We start from the raw sequence: 22,937 nt of genomic DNA, 5'->3' as shown, positions 1-22,937 counted from the left end.
TCAACCACGATAGAAAATCTGGAAAATACAAGTATTCCCTTACCCGGCCGTGATTCTTAATGGTGACCTTTTTATTATATTTCACAACAGTTTAGACTGATTCACACATTTGACATCATACTATGGTATGGTTTTCTCCTCTGATTTTCATTTAACATTCAACCGTAAGCATCGTCCATGGTGTACAAAGTCTTCATGGCTAATTTTCAATGGCCTTATGATAGTCTACAGAGTGGCTGCCTCTGGCTTCTTCATCCCTATCCAGTTCCTCCCTCTACCCCCTTTCATTCCAGCCACACTGGCATCCTTGACATGCTCATTTCTGCCGCAGGGCCTTTGCACTGCCTCCTCCTTCAGCCTCTAAAGCACTTTCATGATGCTGTCTATGGCCAGCTCCCTCTCATCTTTCATAACCCAGTTCAAATATCATGTCTTCAGAGAGAGCCCACCCTGACCACCATAGGTACATAACAACTCGCTTGGTCTCTCTTGAGCTCATCACCTGGTTTTATTAATACTTTCTCCTTGGTGGTGGGAGACTTTATGATTTTCTCTCCTGAAATTATCTTTTGGATCTATTTGTTGACCTGTTTATGGTCCCACTCCCTCAATAGACTGTAAGCTCCATGAGGACAGGCACCTCGTCTGTCTTGCTCGCTGATTTCCCAGGGGCCGACACTGTGCCTGTCACATAGTGGGACCTCAGTAAACATGCACTGAAGAAGCCGTGGCCGGTCACATGGTTGGGTGTGTGGCTGGGGAGAATGAATGGATAGTGAGGTGGACGGTGGGGAAGAGTGGATGGGTGGATGGATAGATAAATGGATACGTGGGTAGATAAATCATACTTCTACTAACCATGCCTCAATTCCACATGTAGAGTGCTTCTTCCCCGGGATATTTTTAATTGCTTTGAAAAAGCGAACAATGCAAATGATGAGGAAGTAGGAGGAACAAGTCTCTGGGGACATCCCCCAGGGCCCAGGCCTGGGCAGTTGTTCAGGCTCCCCGCTTTGCTGGGGGTGGGGGGTGGCCTGGAGATTGGGAGGACAGCTGGATTCTCCAAGGTCCTTTTGGGCTCCATCTGCCCCATTCCCAGGACCTCATGGCCACACCTCTGCTTTGTCCCTTGCGCAGTGGGCCGGAAGCAGTTCATGCGCTTTGAGTGGGCAAACCGCGCCGCCGAGGCCCTGGGCTGCGAGTACGAGGAGCTGAACACGTCCACCTTCAAGCACCACCTACGGCAGATCATCCAGCAAGTGACGTTTGGGTCGAGCAGACGGGGCCTGGAGGAGGAGGAGAGCAGCTCAGGTACCCCACTGCTACCTCCCTGGGCGGGCGGGTCCCCTCTCGGTCAGCCCCTGGGGACACACCGGCACGCTTTCACTCATTCATTAGGGCCTCATTCATTAAGGGCCTGCTCTAGGCCAGCCTGTGCTAGATGCAGGGGAGGCCACTGTGGGTGGAAATGGGCGTGGTTCCTACCTGTGGGGTGCTAATATTCTACTAGTCACCTCTGTCCAGCGGTCACGGTGGCTGCGGAAACCTGGGAGGGAGCCCTGTGCTCTGGAGACGGGACACCGTGGGCAGGGCCAAGAGACTGATGCATTTCCATTGTATTTCATGTTTGTTGAGCCTGTGCCATGTCGGGGGAAGATGGACCTTTCTGTTGGAGAAGCAGAACTGAGGCCAAGATGCGGGTGTGGGTGGGAGAGGAGGATGGAGGGTGCACGCGGTGGGAGGCCAGCTCACGCAAGGACTTGTAAACCAGGGTTTTTGTTAGGTCTGTGGGAAGCCATGCCCTGGCTTCAGCAGGGCATGACACGATTTGACTTTAAGCTGCTCAGCCTGGATGAAGGTTGGGGAGTTAGTGGGGGACAGGAGACCCGTTTGGAACCTAGAAATGTCACCAGGTGATGGGTGATGGTAGGTGACTAGGGAAGAGCTGGTGGAGATGGGGTGAGGTGGACAGATTCAGGGTCTGGTTTATAAGTGGGGGTGAGAGCAGGGGCCCTAAGGGAAAGTGGGGGATCACGGTGGCTTCTGGGGTTTCAGCCTGAGCAGCTGGAGGAATGAGGGTGCTTTGAACTGATGTGGGGAAAAGCGGGAGGGCTCCGTGCTGCACCTGCAAAGGGGGCGTCTGCTGGGCCTCAAGTCTGCAGCCTCGGCTGGGCCTCGAGAACTTTCCAAGAGCGGCTGTCCTTGAGGCAGCAGAGTGTGGGATTAGTGAGCAGGACTGTCTGAGCTGCGGTGTTTGGGGACCATCTCTTGGAGCCCCTTTGGCTCCTTGGAGCTGCCTCCACCTTCCAGGGACTTGGGCGTGACGGCTGATGTCACATGGACTCCATCGGCCTCTATGTCTGTTCCCGTGAGAGCTGTGGTTTGCTCGAAAGTGTCCTCTATGACACACACACACGTGGGACATATGCACACACATACTACACACATGCACACGCACAGACACGCACAGACATGCACAGTGCACCACATGTACATGCACGTAGCACTCGTGTACAGATGCCACACGCAATCACACACTGTCCACGCACAGATACATGCGTAGACACAAGCATGCATATGCACATACATGCACAGACACAAACACCACACATATATGCAAGAACCTGCGCACCACACACGGGCACGCACGCACTCAGCGCTTTGTGAGTCTGAGTTAACCTCGCAGGCTGAGGTCTCTAGGGTAGGCATTCAGCAGGCAGGGGACCTTCGGGCTTTGGAGAGGTGCTGGGAGGCTGTGGGTTGCCTAGCAACAGGCCAGATTGGGGGTGGAGTTAAAGGTGAGGAGGGAAATGCTTTCAGGGCTGCAGCGGCTGCCTGGAATGTACAAGCAGAACTACCTCTCCGGGCGCTAGCGTGTGCCGGTTTGGAAGCTGCGTTTCCAGTGCTGCGGTTGGAACCAAAGCTTTAGGGTCAGGATTTGGGGTCTGACTCTGCCCCTCACTCCTCACTCTGCTTTGTTCAGTGCACGCTCATCGAGGCTGGCTGTTTTAATGGGATGCACATGCGTGGGTGTGTGCATGTGTGTGTGTGTTTAAACAAAATTGAGACAACTGTAATTACAGTTTTGTAAGCTTTTACATCCCTGCTACCGTCATAGCTAGGCACTTTTCCAGTCTCATTCAATATTCTTCATACCTTTGTAAGGGTGGACTGCACATTATCTAACCCATTTGCTGTTGCTGGACATCCAAGTCATTTTTAAAAAGTGATTTTCACCAACTTACTCAGCCACTGGAAGAACCTATGTCCCCAGAAGTCTTTGTTTCTCTGAATGTTTCTTGAGAACAGATTCCTAGGAGTGAAATTATTAAATCTCAGCACATGAACATTTTATGGCTTCGAATATAAAATCTCCAAATTTCCCATCAGAAAAAGGAAACAGAAAACATTCATTGAATGCCCACTACGGGTCAGGCACTGGGGATTTATACAGTCCCCATCTTCGGGGCACTCCCGGGCCTGTGGGGAGACACAGGTTAATAAAATAAGCACGATACTGAAGATCATGCTATGGTAAGTGCTAACATACCATAGAGAGAGCTGGGAATTGGCCTCACGGTGGTGGTGGTAGTCAAGGAAGGCTTCCGTGAGGAGGTGGCACTTGAACTGAGCCCTGAGAGATGCACAGGGAAGCACTTAGGACAGGAGGTAGGGCCAGATTACACAGGACCCTGCAGACCTGATAAGATATTTGGCCTTTGTCTTAAGAGCCTGGGTACGCAATTTCGGCAGTGGAGGGGTGTGGCAGGAAAGGAGCAATTTCCCAAGCTGGGTGGCCCCCGAGGCTCTGTAGTGATGTCCTTACGACCCTGCCAGGGCTCGACCAGGGATTCTGACCTTTCATCTTTCCAACTCCAGGGCTCAAGATGACAGGTGTGGAGTGTGTGGAGGGGATGGCCGCGGGCCTGTACCAAGAGCTCTTTGCAGCTGTGGTCTCCCTCATCAACAGGTAACAAGGGCCTTTTCCTGGCCACAACGTGGGCCTCTCGCGGGAGCACAGATAAGTTCAAGCACCGGGCAGTTCGGCAGGGTGGTATTTTTCGAGCTGGCGAGAGGGATTTTGAGGTGGCAGTGCTGGCTTTAAAGTCTGCCTTGGCCACTCACTGGCTGTGTGACTTCGGCATATCAGCTCACCTCTCTGACCTCCCTTTCCACATCTACAAATAGCTCATCCCCTGGGATTGTCATGAGGATTAAAAGAAATAATGAATTGAAATAAGTCTTCCCAACAGTGATTACAAAAATACCAGTGATAAAAGCCAATGACTTATGGGCGCCTGCTAAGGGTCAGGGACTGCACTAATTGTCAAAAGTTCCTTGTATCATTTAACACTCACATGAGCCCATCGTACAGATGGGGAGAGCAAAGCATGGAGCGGGGCAGCTTGGGTGCAACCCCAGTTCCACACTCTCATCTTGTACCTTCGAGTGTGCCCGAATAACTCAGCACATTTTTCTCATCCCTGTATTTTTCTAAATTTTCTTGCGGGGAATGGGGGAGCAACATGGTAGAAGTTTGGAGTGGGCCAGGCTGTGCCTCTGAAGTTCATTTGCGGGGCTGCGGGCACCAGGATCCCCTTCTTTCCAGCATTATGAGCAATGCACCAAGCCCATCCTCGGAAGCCCTCAGTCCCCAACATTTTTGGCACCAGGGACTGTTTTCATGGAAGACAATTTTTCCACGGACCAGGGAGTGGGGGTGGGGGGGTGATGGTTTCGGGATGATTCAAGTGCATTACATTTATTGTGCACTTTATTTCTATTATTGTTACATTGTAATATATAATGAAATAATGACACAACTCGCCATAGGTTGGGGCCCCCTGCTCTATGCAGTTTCGGCAGGGCGAATCCGGAGCGCAGGCAAAGGCTTCCCTCCCCCTCAGCGAAAGCAGCAAGCGTAATTAGGCTTCTGAAATCCTGCTAAAGGGAAGAGGCCGGTGCGTAGCAACAGAGCAGTGGGGTTTCTCCAAGTCGTGGCGGACACAGAATCGACTGTATCACTGCTACAGTAATTACCATCTGAGACCTCAGACACATTATCTCGAAACCAAGCGGCTCCTGCGTGCTTAGAGAAGGCAGTACTGGGGGTGGGAAGGGAACTGCTGGCAGAGGAGGCTGCCTGAGCCACTGAATGGGCGGCTACTTCATAGTGTGGGCTCTTGGAACCCACATCTGTAAAATGGGTATATTCATGTTAGCGGTACCCACCACAGCCTCTATGAACACCAAGTAGGAATCTGGCTTTCTGTAGAATTAACTGACTTAATCTTCATGCGTGTCCATGTGGTAGCTGCTCTTACTGACCCTAGTTTATAGGTAGAAAACCTTGGCAAGTCACAGGGAAGAGCCGAGGTTCAAACCAAGGGCCTTCCGCAGCTGATAGCTGGTTATGTTGATGGCAATAATGGCTGGTGGCATTTACCAAGCACGGACCACGTGACAAACTTCACATTCGCGGCAGTGGATGCCCTATCATGTCCAACCCTCACAACAGCCTTTGAGCTTGTAACCATCACCAATGCTTTCATGGCTAAGACGGTGGGAGTTCAGAGAGGTCGGGCAACTCTCCCAAGACACACAGCCCCTCTGTTGCAGAGTGAGGGTTGAAGCCCACGTGTGACTGGCTCCAAAGTCGCTTAACTCCTGAATTTTAATGTGAATACTCCCTGCTCTGTCCACCTTGAAAGAACTTTGTAGACTGAAGCACTAAACACAATTGTTTTTCTATTTTAATGTGTCACTGGGGAAAGAAAAGGAGGCCCTAGTCTTTGTAGCCAACTTTTCTGGGTGATCTTAAGCTTGTCATTTCTCCTGTTTGGGCCTGTGGAAAGCGCCTTCTATACTTTGATCCCTCCCATCCTCATTGCAAACCCTGGGATCAGCCTACTCACCTTCAACATCATTTTAACAGTTAAGAAAACCCATGCTCAGAGAGGTTAAGCAACTTGCCCAAAGTCACACAGCCTGTAAGTGGTGAGTTTGATTTTGAAACCAGATCTGCTGGATCTCCAAACCCACCCAGCATGCTGCCTCAGTTTCTCCATCTCTGTGATGGGAGGAGTGGAAGGCTTGGACCAGCTGGGTCTTGAATTCCATGCCGTCTCTGGCCTGTCTCTTCTCTCCCTAGATCTTTCTCCTCCCACCACCTCTCCATGGCTTCCATCATGGTGGTAGACTCTCCGGGCTTTCAGAACCCCCGGCACCAGGGCAAGGACCGGGCGGCCACCTTCGAGGAGCTGTGCCACAATTATGTCCACGAGCGCTTGCAGCTGCTGTTCTACCAGCAGACCTTTGTCTCCACGCTGGAGCGATACCAAGCGGTACGGCTGGGCTAGAGCGGGGTTGTCACCAGGGCCTGGAGGAGCGTGTGAGATCAGACAGCAAGGGGTGGGATTCCTGCCCCCCGGAGCCTCCAGCTTCACCTGTCTGCTTCACGGGAGGGAAATAAACCCCTTACTCAGGGCCTGCCCCCCCAGACCTCTGCTGCTCCCTCCGCAGCCCAGCCTCCCCCGCTGCCTCCTGACCCCACAGTCCAGACGCACCAGGGAACGTGGGCTCCCCGAGGCCTTGCTCCCACAGTGGTCCCTTCTTTAAGATGACCTGTTCCTCCACTCCCCTTTTCCCCAAGCTAAAGCCTCCTCCAAGGGTCGTTCTGCATCTCCCCCGACCCGGAAAGCCCCTCATGCCCTGTGGGTGGGTGGGAGCAGTGAGCTGCACACCCCTTTGCGGCACAAGGTGACGATTCTGACCAAGTTGAAAGGCACGAACCCTATAAACCAGCAATTGCTCTTCTAGGAGCACCCGAGAGAAACTGTGTATACGAATCAGGAAACATGTATCGGCATGTGCCTGCCAGCCCTTCTTTTCTCATTAACAACAATATTTAAACTTAAACGTAACATTTACAAAGAAAAATGCATAAATGCAAAGAAAATGGATACAGCTCAATGAATGTATCCACACGAGCATTATGTGTGTGTCCATCACCCAGGGGAGAATGAGAACATTGCCAGTACCCCCTGTGGCCCCCCATGTCTGCTCCTGCCTTCTTCCCTGAAGGTGACCACTCTGACGCCAGCAAGTACTAATGGCAAAATATTAGAAGTGTTCATATTGTTCATCAATAGAGCGATAGGTATTGAAAGTATGGTCATTTCTTTGGCTGGATCCCAGACAGCAATAGAAATGAAAACACCGACATGAATGAATCTCAAACAAATGACATTGATGAGACCTGCGGTCCAATCCCAACTCTGTCACTTATCGGCTGTGTGGCCTTAGGAAAGTCACTCGCCCTCTCTGACCCTCAATTTCTTTACATGGAAAATAGAGATAATAATACACTTGTATCTGTTACCATTTGCTATAATAATGTTACATCATAAACTACCCCCAAATATAGTGGGTTATTTAAAGAAATAAATAACAAACCTTTGGTTATTGCTCCTAAGTCTCTGGGGAGCCTGGGGAGCTCTTCTGGTCTTGGCTGGGACGGCTCTTGAGCCCGTGGTCCGAAGTAAGTCAAGTGGGTGGCGCTGATGATCTTGGCCTCCCGCGTGTGTCTGGGGTCGGCTGGCCGTGGTGCTGAGCGGGTTCCAAGAGGGCAGGCAGAGGTGCGCAGGGCACCTTGAGGCCGAGGCTTGGACCCGGCACAGGGTCATTTCTACTGTGTTTGATCGGTCACAGCAAGTCCCAGTCTGAGCACTGATTCAAGGGGTAGGAAAACTGGCTCAGTTTTCTGCAGGGAAGCTGCAGGGTCAGTCTGCAAATAGTGTGGCTGTGGGAAGGGCAGAAAGCTGAGGTTGTTTTTATGATCATTTTTACCACACTCCCTAAAGGGGCTGTTTGGACATTTGATGAATCAGGATAGAAAGGGTCTAGTCTGTATTAAGCATTCAGTATGTGCTAGCAGCTATTGTATTTTCCCCCTTAATATTTCACTTATTTCTGATTATCAAAGTAATTCGTGTTATTTATTAAAATACTGAAAGTGCATATAAATAGAAAGAAGCCAAAAATACAATCTCCTGTAGCCTCACCATCCAGAGGCAACTGCTCTGAATTTTACCAGTCATTTTTCAATATATTATATTTGCTTCAGATTTCTGATCTTCCTGTAGATGCAGTTTTGTTGTTTGCTATTTTTCTCATGGCATGACGTTATTCACATCGCCTCCTTCCATGTGCAAAGTCTTAGTAAACATGCTTGTCCGTGGTCATGTTTGATTCGATCTTAACTCTGCTGTGGACATCTGGGTGGTTTCCAAGTTCAAGGCATTATAAACAACAGTGTGATGAACATCTCTGTGCACAGCATTGTCCAGACATTTCTGGTTTCTTTTATGTGACAACTATTATCCATAGTTTACGCTTGTTCCCTCCAGCACCAAGCACCCGTCCCAGTACTTGTTCGGTCCTCAGTAAATGTTTAAAAAGTTTGTACTGAATTATCAGTATCTGACAAAGCTCTCAGCATGATTGCTAATGACCACGCATGATGAACGATATCAGGACATTATTGGAAAGTCAGTCTACAACCTTTCTTCTCCTACAGAGGCTAAGAAGTGATGATAGAAAACAAATAACCAACCCCATTGGAAATTGGACTGTCTTAGATAGACATTTCTCCAAAGCAGAGTAATAAATGCGCACGAGAAGATGCTCAACATCACAAAGGATAAGGGAAATGCAAATCAAAACCACACCCAGACACCAGCTCACACCCATTAGGATGTCTACTATCGAAACAAACAAACACCTGGAAAATAACAAGTGCTGGGGAGGATGTGGAGGAATTGGACCCTCTGTGCAGTATCGGTGGGAATGTAAAATGGTACAGCCACCGTGGAAAACAGGACGACGTGCCTCAAAATATTAAAAATAGAATTTCCATGTGATCCGGCAATTCCGCTTCTGAGCATGTACGCAAGAGAAGTAAAATCAGGAGCTGAAAGAGGTATTTGTGCAGCTGTGTCCACAGCAGCGTTATTTACGATAGCCGACACGTGGAAGCCACCTAAGTGTGGACTGCAACTGACAGAAGAATGAACAAGCAACTGAGAGTGATATACACACACCAGGAAGTATTACTCAGCCTTAAAAGGAAGGGAATTCTGACAAAATGGTCCAACATGGATGAACCTTGAGGACATTATGCTAAGTGAAATGTCAGACACAAAAGGACAAATAATGCCTGATTTCACTTATACAATGTACTTAGAATAGTCAGAATCGTAGAGACAGAGAGTAGAACGGTGGTGGCCAAGGGTCGGGCTGGGGGAGTGGGGAAACAGGAGCTACTGTTTCACAGGTACAGAGGTTCGGTTTTGAAAGACGAATACAGTTCTGGAGATGGATGGTCGTGATGGTTTCTCAACAACGGGAATGTCATTGACACCATTGCACTGTACGCTTAGCAACGGTTAAAAATGGTAAATGTCACCCTATGTCTATTTTACTATAATTTAAAAAATAATTTGAAAAGGCCAAGGGGCGATGGAAGTGTTCACTGCTTTCTTTTCCTCTAGAAGTTTTCTTTTCCATTCAGTTCGCTGAAGGAGCTAACGTTTAAATGCTGCGGTTTTCCAGGAAGGTGTTCCTGTGCGGTTTGACCTCCCGGAGCCCTCCCCAGGGGCCACCGTGGCTGTCGTGGATCAGAATGCCTCCCAGGTAACGTGGGGCCCAGCCAGCCCAGGGGGCTCTCCGGTGCCACGTGGCCTTCTTACTGAAATACCAGTGGATTGGAGTCTTCAAACCACTGGCTCTCAATGCTGTCTGCACCTGGGATTGTTAGAAACACTGGTGTCTGGGACCCGCCCCCAGACCTCTGTGTGCATTGGTCTGCGGTGAGGCCTGGACATTGGCGATGTCAACGTCTCCAGGTTGAGAACCACTCTCTGCACTGACTCTGTGTCAGAATACAGGCTCGTGCTTGCGGGCCCATGGTCTGAGCTGAAGGGAGTTTGGGGGCTCTGGGCAGGGCCCTCTAGCCACTGTGGTCTGGAAAGATCTGGGGTCTGGATGAAGATGCTGTGGCCAGGCAGAGACCGGGACCCTTGGGGAGTGAAGAATGGGGATGATGTTGGCTCCAGGCCCCTGAATCCCCTGGGGGGCAAATAAGCTTTGGTTTGGGGGTTACCTGAGCGTTTACCCCACTCTCCCTATCCCCAGAACTTACTTTGGTAACCCCAGATCTGCACCTCTGCTCAACCCAGAACTGTCTTGACTATTCCACTTGACCTTTTGTTTTCGCCTTCACGTTTTGGTGGGAAAGTGCTTGGGCTGTGGACCCTGCCAGGCTTGGGTCTAATCTTGGTGACCTTGAGCACGTCACTTCACCTCTCTGAGCCTCAGTTTTCTTATCTCCAAAATGGGCACGATACTTTCCCTGGGGTTGTTGTGAACATCAGTGAGATGTTGCACATCACGTACCTGGCACGGTACTTGGCACATTGGAGGTGCCCCGCAGGTGGCATTTCTCCTGACATTTGACACTGCGGGCTGCCCCTTTCTCCATTCCTTGTCTCCTGTTGACCAGGAGTAGTTTGCAAGCTTTCTCTTAGTCCGCAGTGGGCTGCACCTATCATTGAATAGCTCTCTTGTGCGTGAGCCCCGCCCGCTGTTTGCCATGTGTGTGCTTCTAGCTGGCATCTCTCTGGTTTGTCCCCGCCCCCCAAACCCTAGGCTTCCTCATCGGTGCCTCTCCTTGGAAGTGGAAGCCCTGAAGCAAGCTGCAGCAGTGTTGCTTGGGAAGGGTGGGGTAGAGCCAGCGTCCTGTGGCTGGGAAGGGCTACCTTGGAGGATGGGCCGGCTATCGGTTTCAACCCCAATAATTAGAAGGCCAAGGTGAAGGGCCAGGATACCTGGGATCCAGTTCCAGCTCTGCCCCTGTGACTCTCCATGAGACCCTGGGTGTGACCCTGAGCCTCCAAGGAGTGGGGATTTCCCAGTTAGGGTGATCAAATGCCAGGTTTGCATAGGACTTTCTTGGCGTTAGCACTGGACGTTTCATGTCCCAGGCACACCGGGACAGTTGGTCACTCTGCGTATTACATTTCCTCTGTAACCACTGGGCACCATTTTCGGTTGTGCCAACTCCGTGGGCCCCTGGATAAGCCCTTTAAAGTCCCCGGGCCTCTCTCTTTCCCATTTGCAAAATTACAGGGTTGACTAGATGCTCTCTGAAGCTCGCAGCTAGATTTAAAATTCCACGTCTGTGCTATTGAGTCGAGTTCACCTTCTGCTCTGAAATGTTCTTTGAGTGCTTGTTGTTTTTTTCCCCCCTAAGATTTTAGTTTGAGAGAAAGACAAAGACTTCTAAGAGGAAGTGATGCAGATAGAATCAATCCTTTCATGTCTGGCCGTGCGCAAATAGACCAGCCGCCTGCATGTATCTAGAAATGTGCAATTTACAGGTTTCCCCTTGTGTAATCCTCCCCACAGCTTGCTCAGGAAGGTATTTCCGATCTTCATTTTACACGGGTGGGAACAAGGCTCAGAGAGGTATAGTAAGTTGCCCAAGGTCACACAGGAGATGAGGACAGAGGCAGGATTCAGACCCCTTGCAACTGAGAGGTGGTTACAGTTTTGTGGCTTCGACACTGGGACCTGGATGCCCCCGTGCCCTGTCGGTGGGAAGAGAAGTCCGGGACCGGCCTCTGAAGGCCATCAGGGCCCCTCAGTGTACGCTGGGTCTTCCGCCAGGTCCGCTTACCAGCTGGAGGTGCCGAAGATGCACAGGGCCTTTTCTGCGTCTTGGACGAGGAGGTCCGGGTAGAGGGGTCCAGTGACAGCACGGTCCTCGAGCGTCTGTCTGCGGCCTTTGAGAAGAAAGGAGCTGGGGCTGAAGGTAAGAGAGCAAGGGGGTGGCGGTGGGGGTGGGGGCTGAGTCCAGCCTGGTTATTGGATCTGTCCTTGTCAGCTATGGGAAAAGGCCCTGACAAGGCCTGCACAGAGGCTCTCAGTGCAGACATGCACATACATGTGCCTGTGTGTGCTTTGAGTCATTTATGTGTTCATTCTGTCATGCATTCTGCAAACACACTGAGCAGCTGCTGTGTGCTGGTTGCTGTTCTATACAGTGGTGAACCAGCCTGCCGTGGCCCGCGTCCTCTAGACAGGCTCACAGTTAAGCACATATGACTACGGTGAGCCCGAGACTGGGCTGTGACGGTGCCATCAGGCAGGTCTAATTTCTCCAGTAGCCAGAGGGAGATGCATGCAGGTAAATCCAGCAGAGAGCTAGTTGCACGATGCAGGACAAGACTGGAAATATCATCTGGGCTCCGACCACAGAGGCCCTTGCTGGCGATGCAAAAACTTTGGCCTTAACCCTAGAACAGCAAGAAGCCACGAGGGACAACAGGCAGTGGGAAGCAGGGTCTGCTTCATGTTCTGGAAAGTTCACCCAGGCTGCAGTGTGCAGACAGGGTAGGAAGGCAGCCGTCCAGGTGAGAGAGGAGCTGGCCTGCCCCAGGGAGGTGGGCAGCCTCTGGAGGTATTTAGCAGGTCAAGTCCACAGCACTCGGTGATAGTCACATTGGTAGGATGGGCAGTGAGGTGGGAGGTGGAGACGGCAAGCCGGAGCAAGAGATCGTGGGATTTGGCATTCATCAGCCCCAAGTTCAAGTCCGGCTCTTCCTACTTCCCCCTGTGTGACACTGAACACACCTCTCATAGTCTTAGTTGATGTGCTTGTAACATGGAAGGGAGTCACCCTGGCCCCTCTTTCTCTAGAATTTCTGCTACCATAATTTGGCGAGATAACGTGTGTTCAGAGCTTTGTCACCAGCTGCAAAGTGTTGCAATTTATTGATGAGGACAAGGAAGTTGACAGCATGAAGAATGTGATTGTGTCATTTAAGGGGCTGAAGGAGCGCTGTGTGTACTCCCCGCAGGGCAGCCTGCTCAGGGCCTCATGTCTGTCTTCTGGTAGGATTCTGTCGTGCGTCTGGAGATAAATATTCTTACCCCTAAGATAAGGAGGAGACAGCTCCAGGGAGGTAGAGATGCTTGTCCAAGATCACCCAGAGGAGCAGTGTCAGAAGGCAGATTCCAAACAAGGCTGGTCTGGATTTAAAACCCCGCCATGCGTTTAAGTCGGCAAATATGCTCTGAGATCTTATCAGCCCCGACTGGCTTTGGCGGCCAGGATGTGGGCTCTTTCATTCATTAGTCTTAATTCTGTTAAAAGTAGAAGGGGAGCAAGCGCAGTGGTTCACGCCTGTAATCCTGGCACTTTGGAGGCTGAGATGGAAGAATTGCTTGAGATTGGGAGTTCGAGACCGGCTTGGGCAAGAGCAAGATCCTTGTCTCTAAAAAAAATTAAATAATTAGCTGGGTGCGGTGGCACACGCATGTAGTCCCGGCTACTCGGGAGACTGAGGCAGGAGGATCACTTGAGCCCATGAGTTTGAGGCTGCAGTGAGCTATGATGATGCCACTGCACTCTACCCAGGGTGAGAGAGTAAGACTCTGTCTCAAGAAAGAAAACGACAACAAAAAGCCCTCATCAGTCAGTATGTATATACTTATATATTAATATTAATCTATTTATCTTTATACCAACAGTCATAAAATATGTGCATATACAAGGGCTGTCCACAAAATATCCCTCCATGCAATATGTTCTCATATTAACAATGGCTGGATACTTTCTGGACAGCCCTTGTATATACGGTCACGTGCTGCATAATGACATTTCAGTCAGTGATGAATCACATAGTGGTCCCATACAATGATACTAGCATATTTTTACTATACCTTTCCTACGTTCAGAAATCCTTACCATTGTGTGACAACTGCCCACAGTATTGAGTGCAGTAACATGCTGTGCGGGTTCACAGCCCAGGGGGAATAGGCCACGCCACGTAGCCTAGGTGTGTGGTAGGCTGCACCGTCTGGGTTTGTGTACATACACTCTGTGATGGTCACACAACAACAAAATCACTTAAGGACACATTGCTCAGATGTGTCCCCATCATTAAGCAATGCATGACTGTCTGTGTGTGTGTGTGTGTGTGTGTGTGTGTGTTTTATGCAGGGAGACGCCTGTGATGGCAAAAGTGCCTAGGGCCCAGAAAGTCACAATGTAGCCCTGGACTGTCCTCACCCTGGAGAGGTCCTGGCATTCGACTTGATCTGGGCGATGGTTGACTCCCCTCCACCCAGGTGCTAAGATATGACTTAGGTCACCCCTTTGCCAGCTGGGGAAGGAGGATGAAGGGGGCAGGAGAGGCAGACACTGTCATTTGTGGAGACCTTCGTCTGAGCAGACCCGAGGGCTTCACTGCACCCCCTACAGGGAGGTGCCCAGTCCCTTACCAAAGCCAGGTGGCTTCCGAGGGCCCTGTAGGTGCCAAGCACAGAGCGAGCACTAAACCAGATGGCCTCGCTCCAAAGGCCGGGCAGACTCGTGACCCCTCTCCAGGCTAGAGTGGCTCCTGTCTGCGTGTGTGATGGGCTCGGGAGAGGGGGTTTCGGGGAGTGGGCGAGGCAGGAGGTAGGGGTGTGGAGAGCCGGGGCTTCGGACCGCAGAGGCCGGAGCTGGCTCCCTGCTCGCTGCTCAGTTGCACTGTGTGTGACTTCTGGGAATTCACCTCCTCTCTGTAAAACGGCCGTCATGGTAAAACCTGTCTCAGGGGGCCGCTGTGAGGACGGCTGATCTGACGTGTGCAAAGAGGCATTTACACCTCCTCCTCCTCCTCCAGCTCTCTGCTTGAAGTCACCCTCCTCAGAGACCGTCTCTGTGCCCTGTCTGAAGCTGTCCCCTGGGCAGCCCCACTGCCCCGTCACAACTCCTTGCCTATTCCCTTTGGGGCCCTCACCAGGCTCTGTGACGTTGTGGGTGTTTCTTGCCTTTGCTCTATTCTCCCATCCCCCTGTGAGCTCCCTGAGGGCAGGGGCGCTTCTGTCTGCCCAGGGCCCTGAGCGTGGCAAGGGGACATCTGCATTTTTCCTTCCGATCTCTGGTTCCCATCACGTGATCTGTGTGCTGCTGCTCAAACACGCCGAGCACGTTCCTCCCTGGGGGCCCTGGCGGGGTCTGTTCCTTCCCCCACATTCCAGCATGTTGGGGTCTTGGGGTCTCTCTGACCACCTTGTGTAGAATCACACCCACCCGTCCCCCTCCTGCGCTCCCGTCTCCCTCCCCTGCTTTCCCCTTCTCCACTGCGGTGGTCACCAGGGTGCTCCCCACACTTGTCCATCGGCCATCTGCCCCCGGGGCCACTGCAGGCTCCCTGAGGATGGGGGCTGGGCTGTTACCCTCTGCAGAGGTGGCACCCGAAACAGCTGGCACGATTAAACACACCACAAATACTTGTTACGGAATTGATGAATATGTGGAAACTCAGTGATCCAGGTTCGAATGAAATGGAATTCTCAAATGGAATGTTTTGTGGATCCTGCCGTTTAGGCAGAAGAGACAGAAAGTGGGGTTGGAAGCAGAAGGCATCTTGTAGGGCGAGGCTGGGGAGGGGAGAGGGGGATTCCGCTAGATTTGTGGTCCCTCTCCTTTTCCTTGAGGCCTGATGGTGCCCATCACAGACAGCCCTAGCAGGATGCTATAAGGATCTCGGTTCCCAAGGGAGAGAATCTATTAAGTCCTTTGCCCTGAACTTACTGAGACGGACACATTAATTCAGACATTTTGGTTGGAAAAAAAAAAGTTCATTTCCTCTAGGGCTTTCTGATTAGCTGATTAGCTCTGAGTTAATGAGAACACTCAGTCAACCAGGACACATGGGGCCTTCTGGGTCACCCAGTGTTAGCTACTATGACCTCTTACCTTTACCTAAGGTACGTTTGCTGAGTGTCCCCACAAGGGCCAGTCGGGCTGGGGTCAGCCCTCAGGGAGCCCAGCCCCAGGGGACATTCAGACGACAGGCATTCATCAACGCAGGCGGTGACCTGCGGGAGCCAAGGGGGGCCTTGCGGAAGCCGTGAAGGACCTATGCCGGGTAAGGCCCTAAACCCAGGAGTTTCCACAGGGCTTCTGAAAGCAGGAGGCTTCATTTGAAATGCTTTGAAGGACAAAATTGTGGCCTGAAAACCAACTCTGGGAGAAAGGAGTGAATGAGGGTAACAGGCAGGCCTGGAACCTCGGAGCTGTTTTGCAGGACAGTTCCTGGGCAATGTGGCATCGCCACGCGCTGCCAGCACCCTGGACAGAGGCAGGCTTTGGGCCCCGCAGACCTGTGTCCTCATCCTGCTATGCAACAGTAGCCGAGCTGCCTCGTCTCTCTGAGCTTTAATGTCAGCGTCTAGAGACCAGCTCAGAGATGCTCACGTCACCAGCCAGAGTGGGGACTGAGTGGAGTCACTCGTGGTAGCGTGTCCAGCGGAGAGTGCTAGAAGCTGGGGCTTAACCGACGTCACCATCCTCTCTTCTCTCTCCCGCAACGCTGCTGCGTTCTCATTCCGAGCCCAGATCTGTGCTAGCTGCTGACCATCGTCACGCATCAACACAAGCCCTGTCCTCTAGTGGCTTCCAGTTCAGTGTAGGGTGGCAGCCGTGTAAACTGACACCTGCAGCATTGTGGGGACATCGGGGACCTGCTGTGTGCTTTGTCATCTGGCTCCAAGAGGGATGCTTTCCTCTCCCATTGGAAGGTGACTCCCTTGAGGGCAAGGGCTGCACCTCTGTGAGTGGCTCATGGAAGGCTCTCGATGCAGCAAAACTTCACTTAACTAGAAGTGTTCTTTGCCGGTGACTTCAATTATCCGGGACACAGAGGCAAGTGGCTACTGAGCACAGAGGCCTCTAAGGAGCCAAACAGTTGGCAGAAGCCATGCCCTTTCCTCAACTGCAGGCTCTCAGAAGCCTGCAGGCTCTCAGACTGTCTTTATTTTGCATGGAGTTCCAAGAAATGCAGGTCCTTTGTTTTCTAGCTCACTGCAAGTGAGAGGCAGCAAATTAGGATCTGGGAGAAGGTCTCAAGACCCTCATGCATGTGGGTGTGTTGACAATAACAGGACAGGAAAGCAAAGCAATGTCATCCAGAATAGACAGAAGGAGCAAAACGATAGGATCACTCCAAATGATAATCAGCCTGAGGCCATCCAGTGCGGGGACCACCAACCATCCCAAATGTGTGAACTCAACCTAAGAGCATCGCGACAGTTAGAATGATACCATAAATGACCATTCATACATTCATTCATCCCACAAGCACTTCCGGACTCTGTTCACGTCCCAAGCATGACGGTGAACACCAGGGATATGGAGGTAAACATGACTCCGGAACATCGGCAAAGGGTTAAAGGCAGTAAAGGGTTAAATGCAGAGTCTTCCAAGAGTATCCTGTGCATTTATTTGGTTCATGGTATTCAAGATGATTTTCGGCGGCACATGACTAAATATTTTAAAAATATTTAATCATTATGTATTTACTTCCATACACATTAGAAAGATTAAGTGCCGTAATGATTAAATGACGACCACTACTGCTTATTGAGTGACCACTCTCTGCCAGGTACTGCACCAAAATAGTTGACACACATTATCTCCTTTAAGCCTTAAGCCACACTGGGAGGTATGTATTATTTAATGCACATTTTACAGAGGAGGAAACCGACGTTCAGAGGCTTGCATGGCTTGGCCCCTTTCGCACGGTAATGACTGGTGGGGAACCCAGGTTTTCTCTCTCTCCCAAGATCAAGCCTATTTATTTCTCCTACTCTGTCTCTTGTCACCAAGTGTGTGCCAGGGTCTCCCAAGAGTATGCTGTGCCTATATTTGGTTGATGGTATTCAAGATGACTTTGGGTGGCACACAACCAAATATTTTTACAATATTTAATCCTTATGTATTTACTTCCATGCATATTAGAAAATAAACATAGCTTGCACATCAAACCCGCAATATAATGCTTCTTTTCAAATCAGTGTACTGTCCTTGTGAAAATGTGAATCCGCTTGAAGAAAACATCCAGTGAATCACAGCGCAGGTGGTACACGGAGATATATATAGCGCGAAACTCAGGCAGAGTGCGTGTGCTGACGGTGTTTGGGAAAAACAGGTATCCCGGATATAGGAGAGCAAGGGGCAAGGGAATCTACTTTGGAAATAATGTGCACAGATTCACCAAAGCGGGAGACATGTGGGTGCCTTCAACCTCGCTAGCTTTAGCAGCCTGGAAACGTACTTAGATGGGAAAAGCGTGTTTTGGGGCGTGACCACTGATTGCAGAGTGTCCCCACCAGACCCCAGCGCTCGTGCCACCGTGTCTGTTTTCAGGGACCTCTGCCCTGAGGACCTGTGAGCAGCCCCTGCAGTGCGAGATTTCCCACCAGCTGGGCCAGGACCCCGTGCGCTACGACCTCACCGGCTGGCTGCACAGAGCCAAGCCCAACCTTTCCGCCCTGGAGGCCCCGCAGATCCTGCAGCAGTCGAAAAGGTGAGTCTGGCCAGGGCTGGGGACGGGGCTGGGGCATTTGAGGTGCTGCGTTCTCCGCCCCACCTGGGCTACGCAGTCACGGCGACCCAGTGAGGGAGGGCCGGTCCAGGAGTCCCTTCGCTGCATAATGGAACACAAAACCATAACTGGAATTGGAGCAGTGCAATGTCTCCCCAGGGCCCGAGCAAACCCAGCCGAGGAGAAAGGCCGGCCTTCCGGGGAGGTGGAACAGAAGCTAAAAAGCTGTGCCTTCTTATTTCGGCGTTTTGCCTTTGCATTAAGTGTCTGGGAGATGATGTGACTGGAACAACTTTTATGGACATCCTAGAACTGGGGGGTCGTAAAACAGAAATGACATGTTTTGTAGCATTAAAAAAGGCTCATCTTGTTCCCTGGTGGCTCATTCCGGAAGTGCTGGCACAGGGCCCGCAGCAATCTCTGCCTTCAGTTCATAGGGTTGTTGGAAAAGGCTTGTTTCATGTCTGTGTGTGTATTTTCCCAAGTTCAATTCCGGGATCCTGCAAGGGCAGAGCTTGGAGACAAGAGTAGAAACTGAGCCCCCCAGGGAGGGGAGGTGCTGGTGTCTCGGGTGGGCAGGAGGGTGAGGAGGGGACATTCACTGACGGCCCACTCAGTGCCTTGCATCAGAAGAAACACTTCAGAAGTATCTTCTTCGCCCTTACAGCAACACTGGACCCCCTTAGCCCCATTTTACACATGAGAAAATTGAGGCCCCAAATGGCGAAGTGGCTTGCCTTTGATCAGGCGGCACAGAAGTGGCAGAGAACCAGGATACAGCTTGAGTCTAAGTGATCCTTGGAGAGTTCTCCGGACACTGTGAGCAGAGTTGATGGGAAACCCCAAATCCAGGAAGGGTCATGGACACACAACCCCTGAACAGAGATTAAGGCAGGGGACAGGGCAAAGGAACGGTTAGCGAGAACCAGAGGACTGAATGCGGAGGCCAGGGAACCTGGATTGAGTCCCCACCCTGCCCTTGTCACCTGAGTGACGGCGGGCAGTCACGTTCCCTCCTCTGGGTTTTTTGCTTCCTCCACCTTAGAATAAGAGTTGAGCCAGGCTGCAGGATTCAGCGGCTGTGGCACAGCTTTGTAGTCAGGCAGGTGTTCAAATCCTGCTTTTGCCTCCTTCAAGCTGCATGACCTGGGCCTCAGTTTCCTAGTGTGAGAAATGGGAATGATGCCGGCAAGCTCTGATGTCTGATCTAGGAAGGCTTTGGTGCTGTGAAGTGGCAGGAGGCTTGTTAAGGAGCCCGGTTTACAGCAGACCCAGAGGAGAGGGTGGCCCAGCATGGGTTTTCCAGAGCAGACATGGAAGGAGCCAGCGCCCATGCCACTGATCTCAGACCCGTGCATCGCAGGGATGCTAAGGGAAGGCACCCTCTGCGCAGGTTACTTAGGCTGGGTATTTCCTGGACATCATCTTGCAGCTCCAGGAAGAGCCTGTTTGGCCTGCGAGTCATTCATTCTTGCCTAAACCCTACAGCACATAGCTGCTACCGTCTAGACCTGTTCTAGGGATAAAGAAGACGATTTTGGGCTCTGAGAAAGCGCAGGCTTAGTAGAATCGCTGCAGGTGTATAAGTGACCAGAATATCCGCAGAAGCAGATAGGATCCAAAGACAGGGCAGGCAGAGGGCATTTGCAGGGGGCAGAGAGGCATCGAGGAAGGAGCTGGCGTTTGTCATGAAGCAAAGCCCCGATGGCGGAGGGAGTGTGAGTGAAGGGGAGCAGCTGGGATACGGGACTCAAGGGGAGGCTTTAGGGGCAGGAGCTAAGGTGGGCTCATTCCCTTCGCCCCCGCCCAGGGCGAGCCTTCCCCAAGAGCCTCCTAACGCCCCTGCCTCCCCTCCCGCCTGCCAGGGAGGAGCTGCGGAGCCTGTTCCAGGCCCGGGCCAAGCTGCCCCCCGTGTGCCGCGCCATGGCGGGTCTGGAGGGCACCTCCCAGCAGGCGCTGCGGAGGAGCCACGTGGTGAGGAGGACGTTCGCCAGCAGCCTCGGCGCGGTGAAGAGGAAGGCCCCGTGCTCCCAGATCAAGCTGCAGATGGTGAGCAGGTGCCCTTGCCCGTGGAGTGGTGGCCTTTGCTGCCACACGCCCTCTCCTCCCGGACGATGAGTCCCTGCATCACCGCCACCCTCCCCAGCACGCCCCAGACCCCACCCCCCACACTCCACAAAGGACGAAACGGCGGCTCCAAGCAGCAGAGAAACTTGGCTGTGGTCACAGTCCTGGGAAGTGGCCGATCCAAGCCTGAGGCCACAGCCTCTGCTAACTGGTACTGAGTTGAGAGGCTTGGGGACAAATGCCCTCCTGACTAAGGTGACAGATATAAGCACCAGACTAGCCCCATCTGCCTTTCTCACCTCTAGGCTGTCCCTGGGGTAAGGGAGAGGCGTCCTGCAAGGATCTAACTATGCTACCTAGACCAGGAACCTGAATCCATTAGCAAATGAGGACGTGTGATTGGTCAGTGGTCAGGCTGAGCCCGAATGAGGGGCAGGGACGTGGGAAGGATACATTCTGACACTCACAGTGTATTACACTGGGAGAGCCCTGAGACTAAGTCCTGGGTTCTAGTCCCAGCTAGTGGTCTGCGTGACTTGGGGCCACTCGAGTGCCCTCTCTAGGCCTCAGTTTCCCCATCTGTTTCAACAAAGGCCCTTTCTTTCTCATGAGGACAAATCAGGAAGGAGGTGGGAGGTCCTTGGTGCAGGGCATAGGGGCCCCCAAAGATGCCCAGGCCGGTCTGAATGCATGTTTGGGGAACGTCGTGTCCAGACCCCTGTCTGTCCCTCCTTGAGACAGCTGGCCCTGACCTCCTCTCTGCTTGGCCCTAGGACGCGCTGACCAGCATGATCCGACGTTCTCGTCTGCACTTTATCCACTGCCTGGTGCCACACCCCGTGGTGGAGAGCAGAGGCGGGCAGGGGTCTTCGATGCCACCAGAGCCTGGTGGAGACAAGCCTGGGGCAGGTGGGCCTCTGGCTCCGGACATCCCAGCACTGAGGGTCCAGCTTGCGGGGTCCCATATCCTGGAGGCTCTGCGTCTGCACAGGACAGGTAAGAGACCGCCGGGAGCAGAGCACCTTGGCTCCAACTCCTGGTACGTGCCCGTCTACCGGTGGCAGCCAAGGGACAGACGCCCTTACGACGTGCCAGGAGCTTTGCATACAGCATCCCGTTCACTCTTCCTAGCGGTCGCCTGAGAGAGAGGCCGCGATCACCCCTCTTTTATAGATGAAGCAACTGAAGCTCAGAGAGGTGAACGCATTAGCTCAAAGTCCCACTGCTGGGGCACGGGGAGCCTGGATTTTATGCTCTTTGAGTCCAAAGCCCGTATCATTTCCAGAATGACTTGTGTGCTCCTGAAAGGCTAAGGCTGTGTTTTCCTTTCAACAACAAATGTAAGAGGATCATGGTACTCAAGATGCTCAGTTTGGTTTGGGAGATCACAGTGAGCCCAGGAGATGATAATATGATGTGACAAGGGCTTAGGTCACCCGGGGATGCAGGAGGTACCTGGATGCCTGGAGAATGGAGCTTCCTGCTCTCGCTGGGGAGACAGGGGGAGACCTCCCAGGTGACGTAACATTCTAATTTGGTCTTGAAGCATCAAAAGCGGCTCATCTCTGGGAGGCAGGGGGAGAGACGACATTGGAGAAGAGGCAGGGAGGCGTAAAGGGGCCTGGGTTTTCAGGGAGTAGGGTTTGAAATGAACGGGGAATTGCTAGAGGCGAGGCTGCTGCGTCCACCAGGCCAGGCTGTGAGTGCCCTTGTTGGGAATTTAGCTTTCACCAGCTCCAACTGGGGAGATGGTGGGCTGGCAGGGGGACACAGGGGTTTAACAGAAGGAATGAAGTTTCCACGGCTGTGTTTTAGTGAGCAAGCGCACACCCGAGGTTCCCACCATTAGCTTATCTTACAACTTGAGCTTGATCTCAGTCCTTCCCATTCTTTTATGCCTCCCAGCCCCTGAAGGCCACCACGCTGCTCCCCTCCCTGACTGTTAGGAATGGCTCAGACACAGCCATTCTCTCTGCAGAGGATGGGGTGCCTGGTGCAGGCGGGGAGGCTCAGGTGGACGCCCGTCTGGTTAATGTCTCTGTGGCCACTAATGCCCCAGCATGCGGTCGCTGCTCTCGTGCCCCCCGACCGAGCTAATGATGGAACGCTGGGAGCTGGGAGCCACGATGAGACCCTCAGTCCCCAGAGCACATCATTGATTTTCCCTCCCACCTGCACAGCCACAGCCAGAGACAGACAGATAATGTCACAGGAGAAGAGCGAGATGGTCACAGCTGACGGCTGGGCCCCCACAGCCGATCGATGCCGTCCGGCTGGCTCAATGGAAGCAGGGCCTTTTGCAGGGCCCCGGACCCCCAGGGGACTGTTAGAGCCCCTGTGTGCATGCAGGGTCAGGGCGTCCCCTTCCTTGGGTCGTGTGACTTCACTGCAGCGTCTGCCCTGTGTGTTCATTCCCAGCACAGCCCAGCA

At 52.3% G+C, this 22,937-nt stretch overlaps 1 protein-coding gene across 1 annotated transcript in view; it reads left to right on the top strand.

The window, feature by feature from the left end:
* MYO18B (myosin XVIIIB) overlaps positions 1–22,937 on the top strand; it is a 231,417-nt gene that overhangs the window by 47,231 nt on the left and 161,249 nt on the right. Inside the window, exons 12-19 of the mRNA XM_069497098.1 lie at positions 1,138–1,311; positions 3,880–3,970; positions 6,152–6,344; positions 9,613–9,693; positions 11,728–11,872; positions 18,263–18,422; positions 20,306–20,489; positions 21,281–21,503. Of these exons, the coding sequence (XP_069353199.1) occupies positions 1,138–1,311; positions 3,880–3,970; positions 6,152–6,344; positions 9,613–9,693; positions 11,728–11,872; positions 18,263–18,422; positions 20,306–20,489; positions 21,281–21,503 (1,251 nt within the window). The remainder of the gene's footprint in view (positions 1–1,137; positions 1,312–3,879; positions 3,971–6,151; positions 6,345–9,612; positions 9,694–11,727; positions 11,873–18,262; positions 18,423–20,305; positions 20,490–21,280; positions 21,504–22,937) is intronic.

This window comes from Eulemur rufifrons, chromosome 21 (genome assembly GCF_041146395.1).
Source record: "Eulemur rufifrons isolate Redbay chromosome 21, OSU_ERuf_1, whole genome shotgun sequence".
NCBI lineage: Eukaryota > Metazoa > Chordata > Mammalia > Primates > Lemuridae > Eulemur > Eulemur rufifrons.
This window is presented reverse-complemented; position numbering and strand designations above follow the sequence as displayed.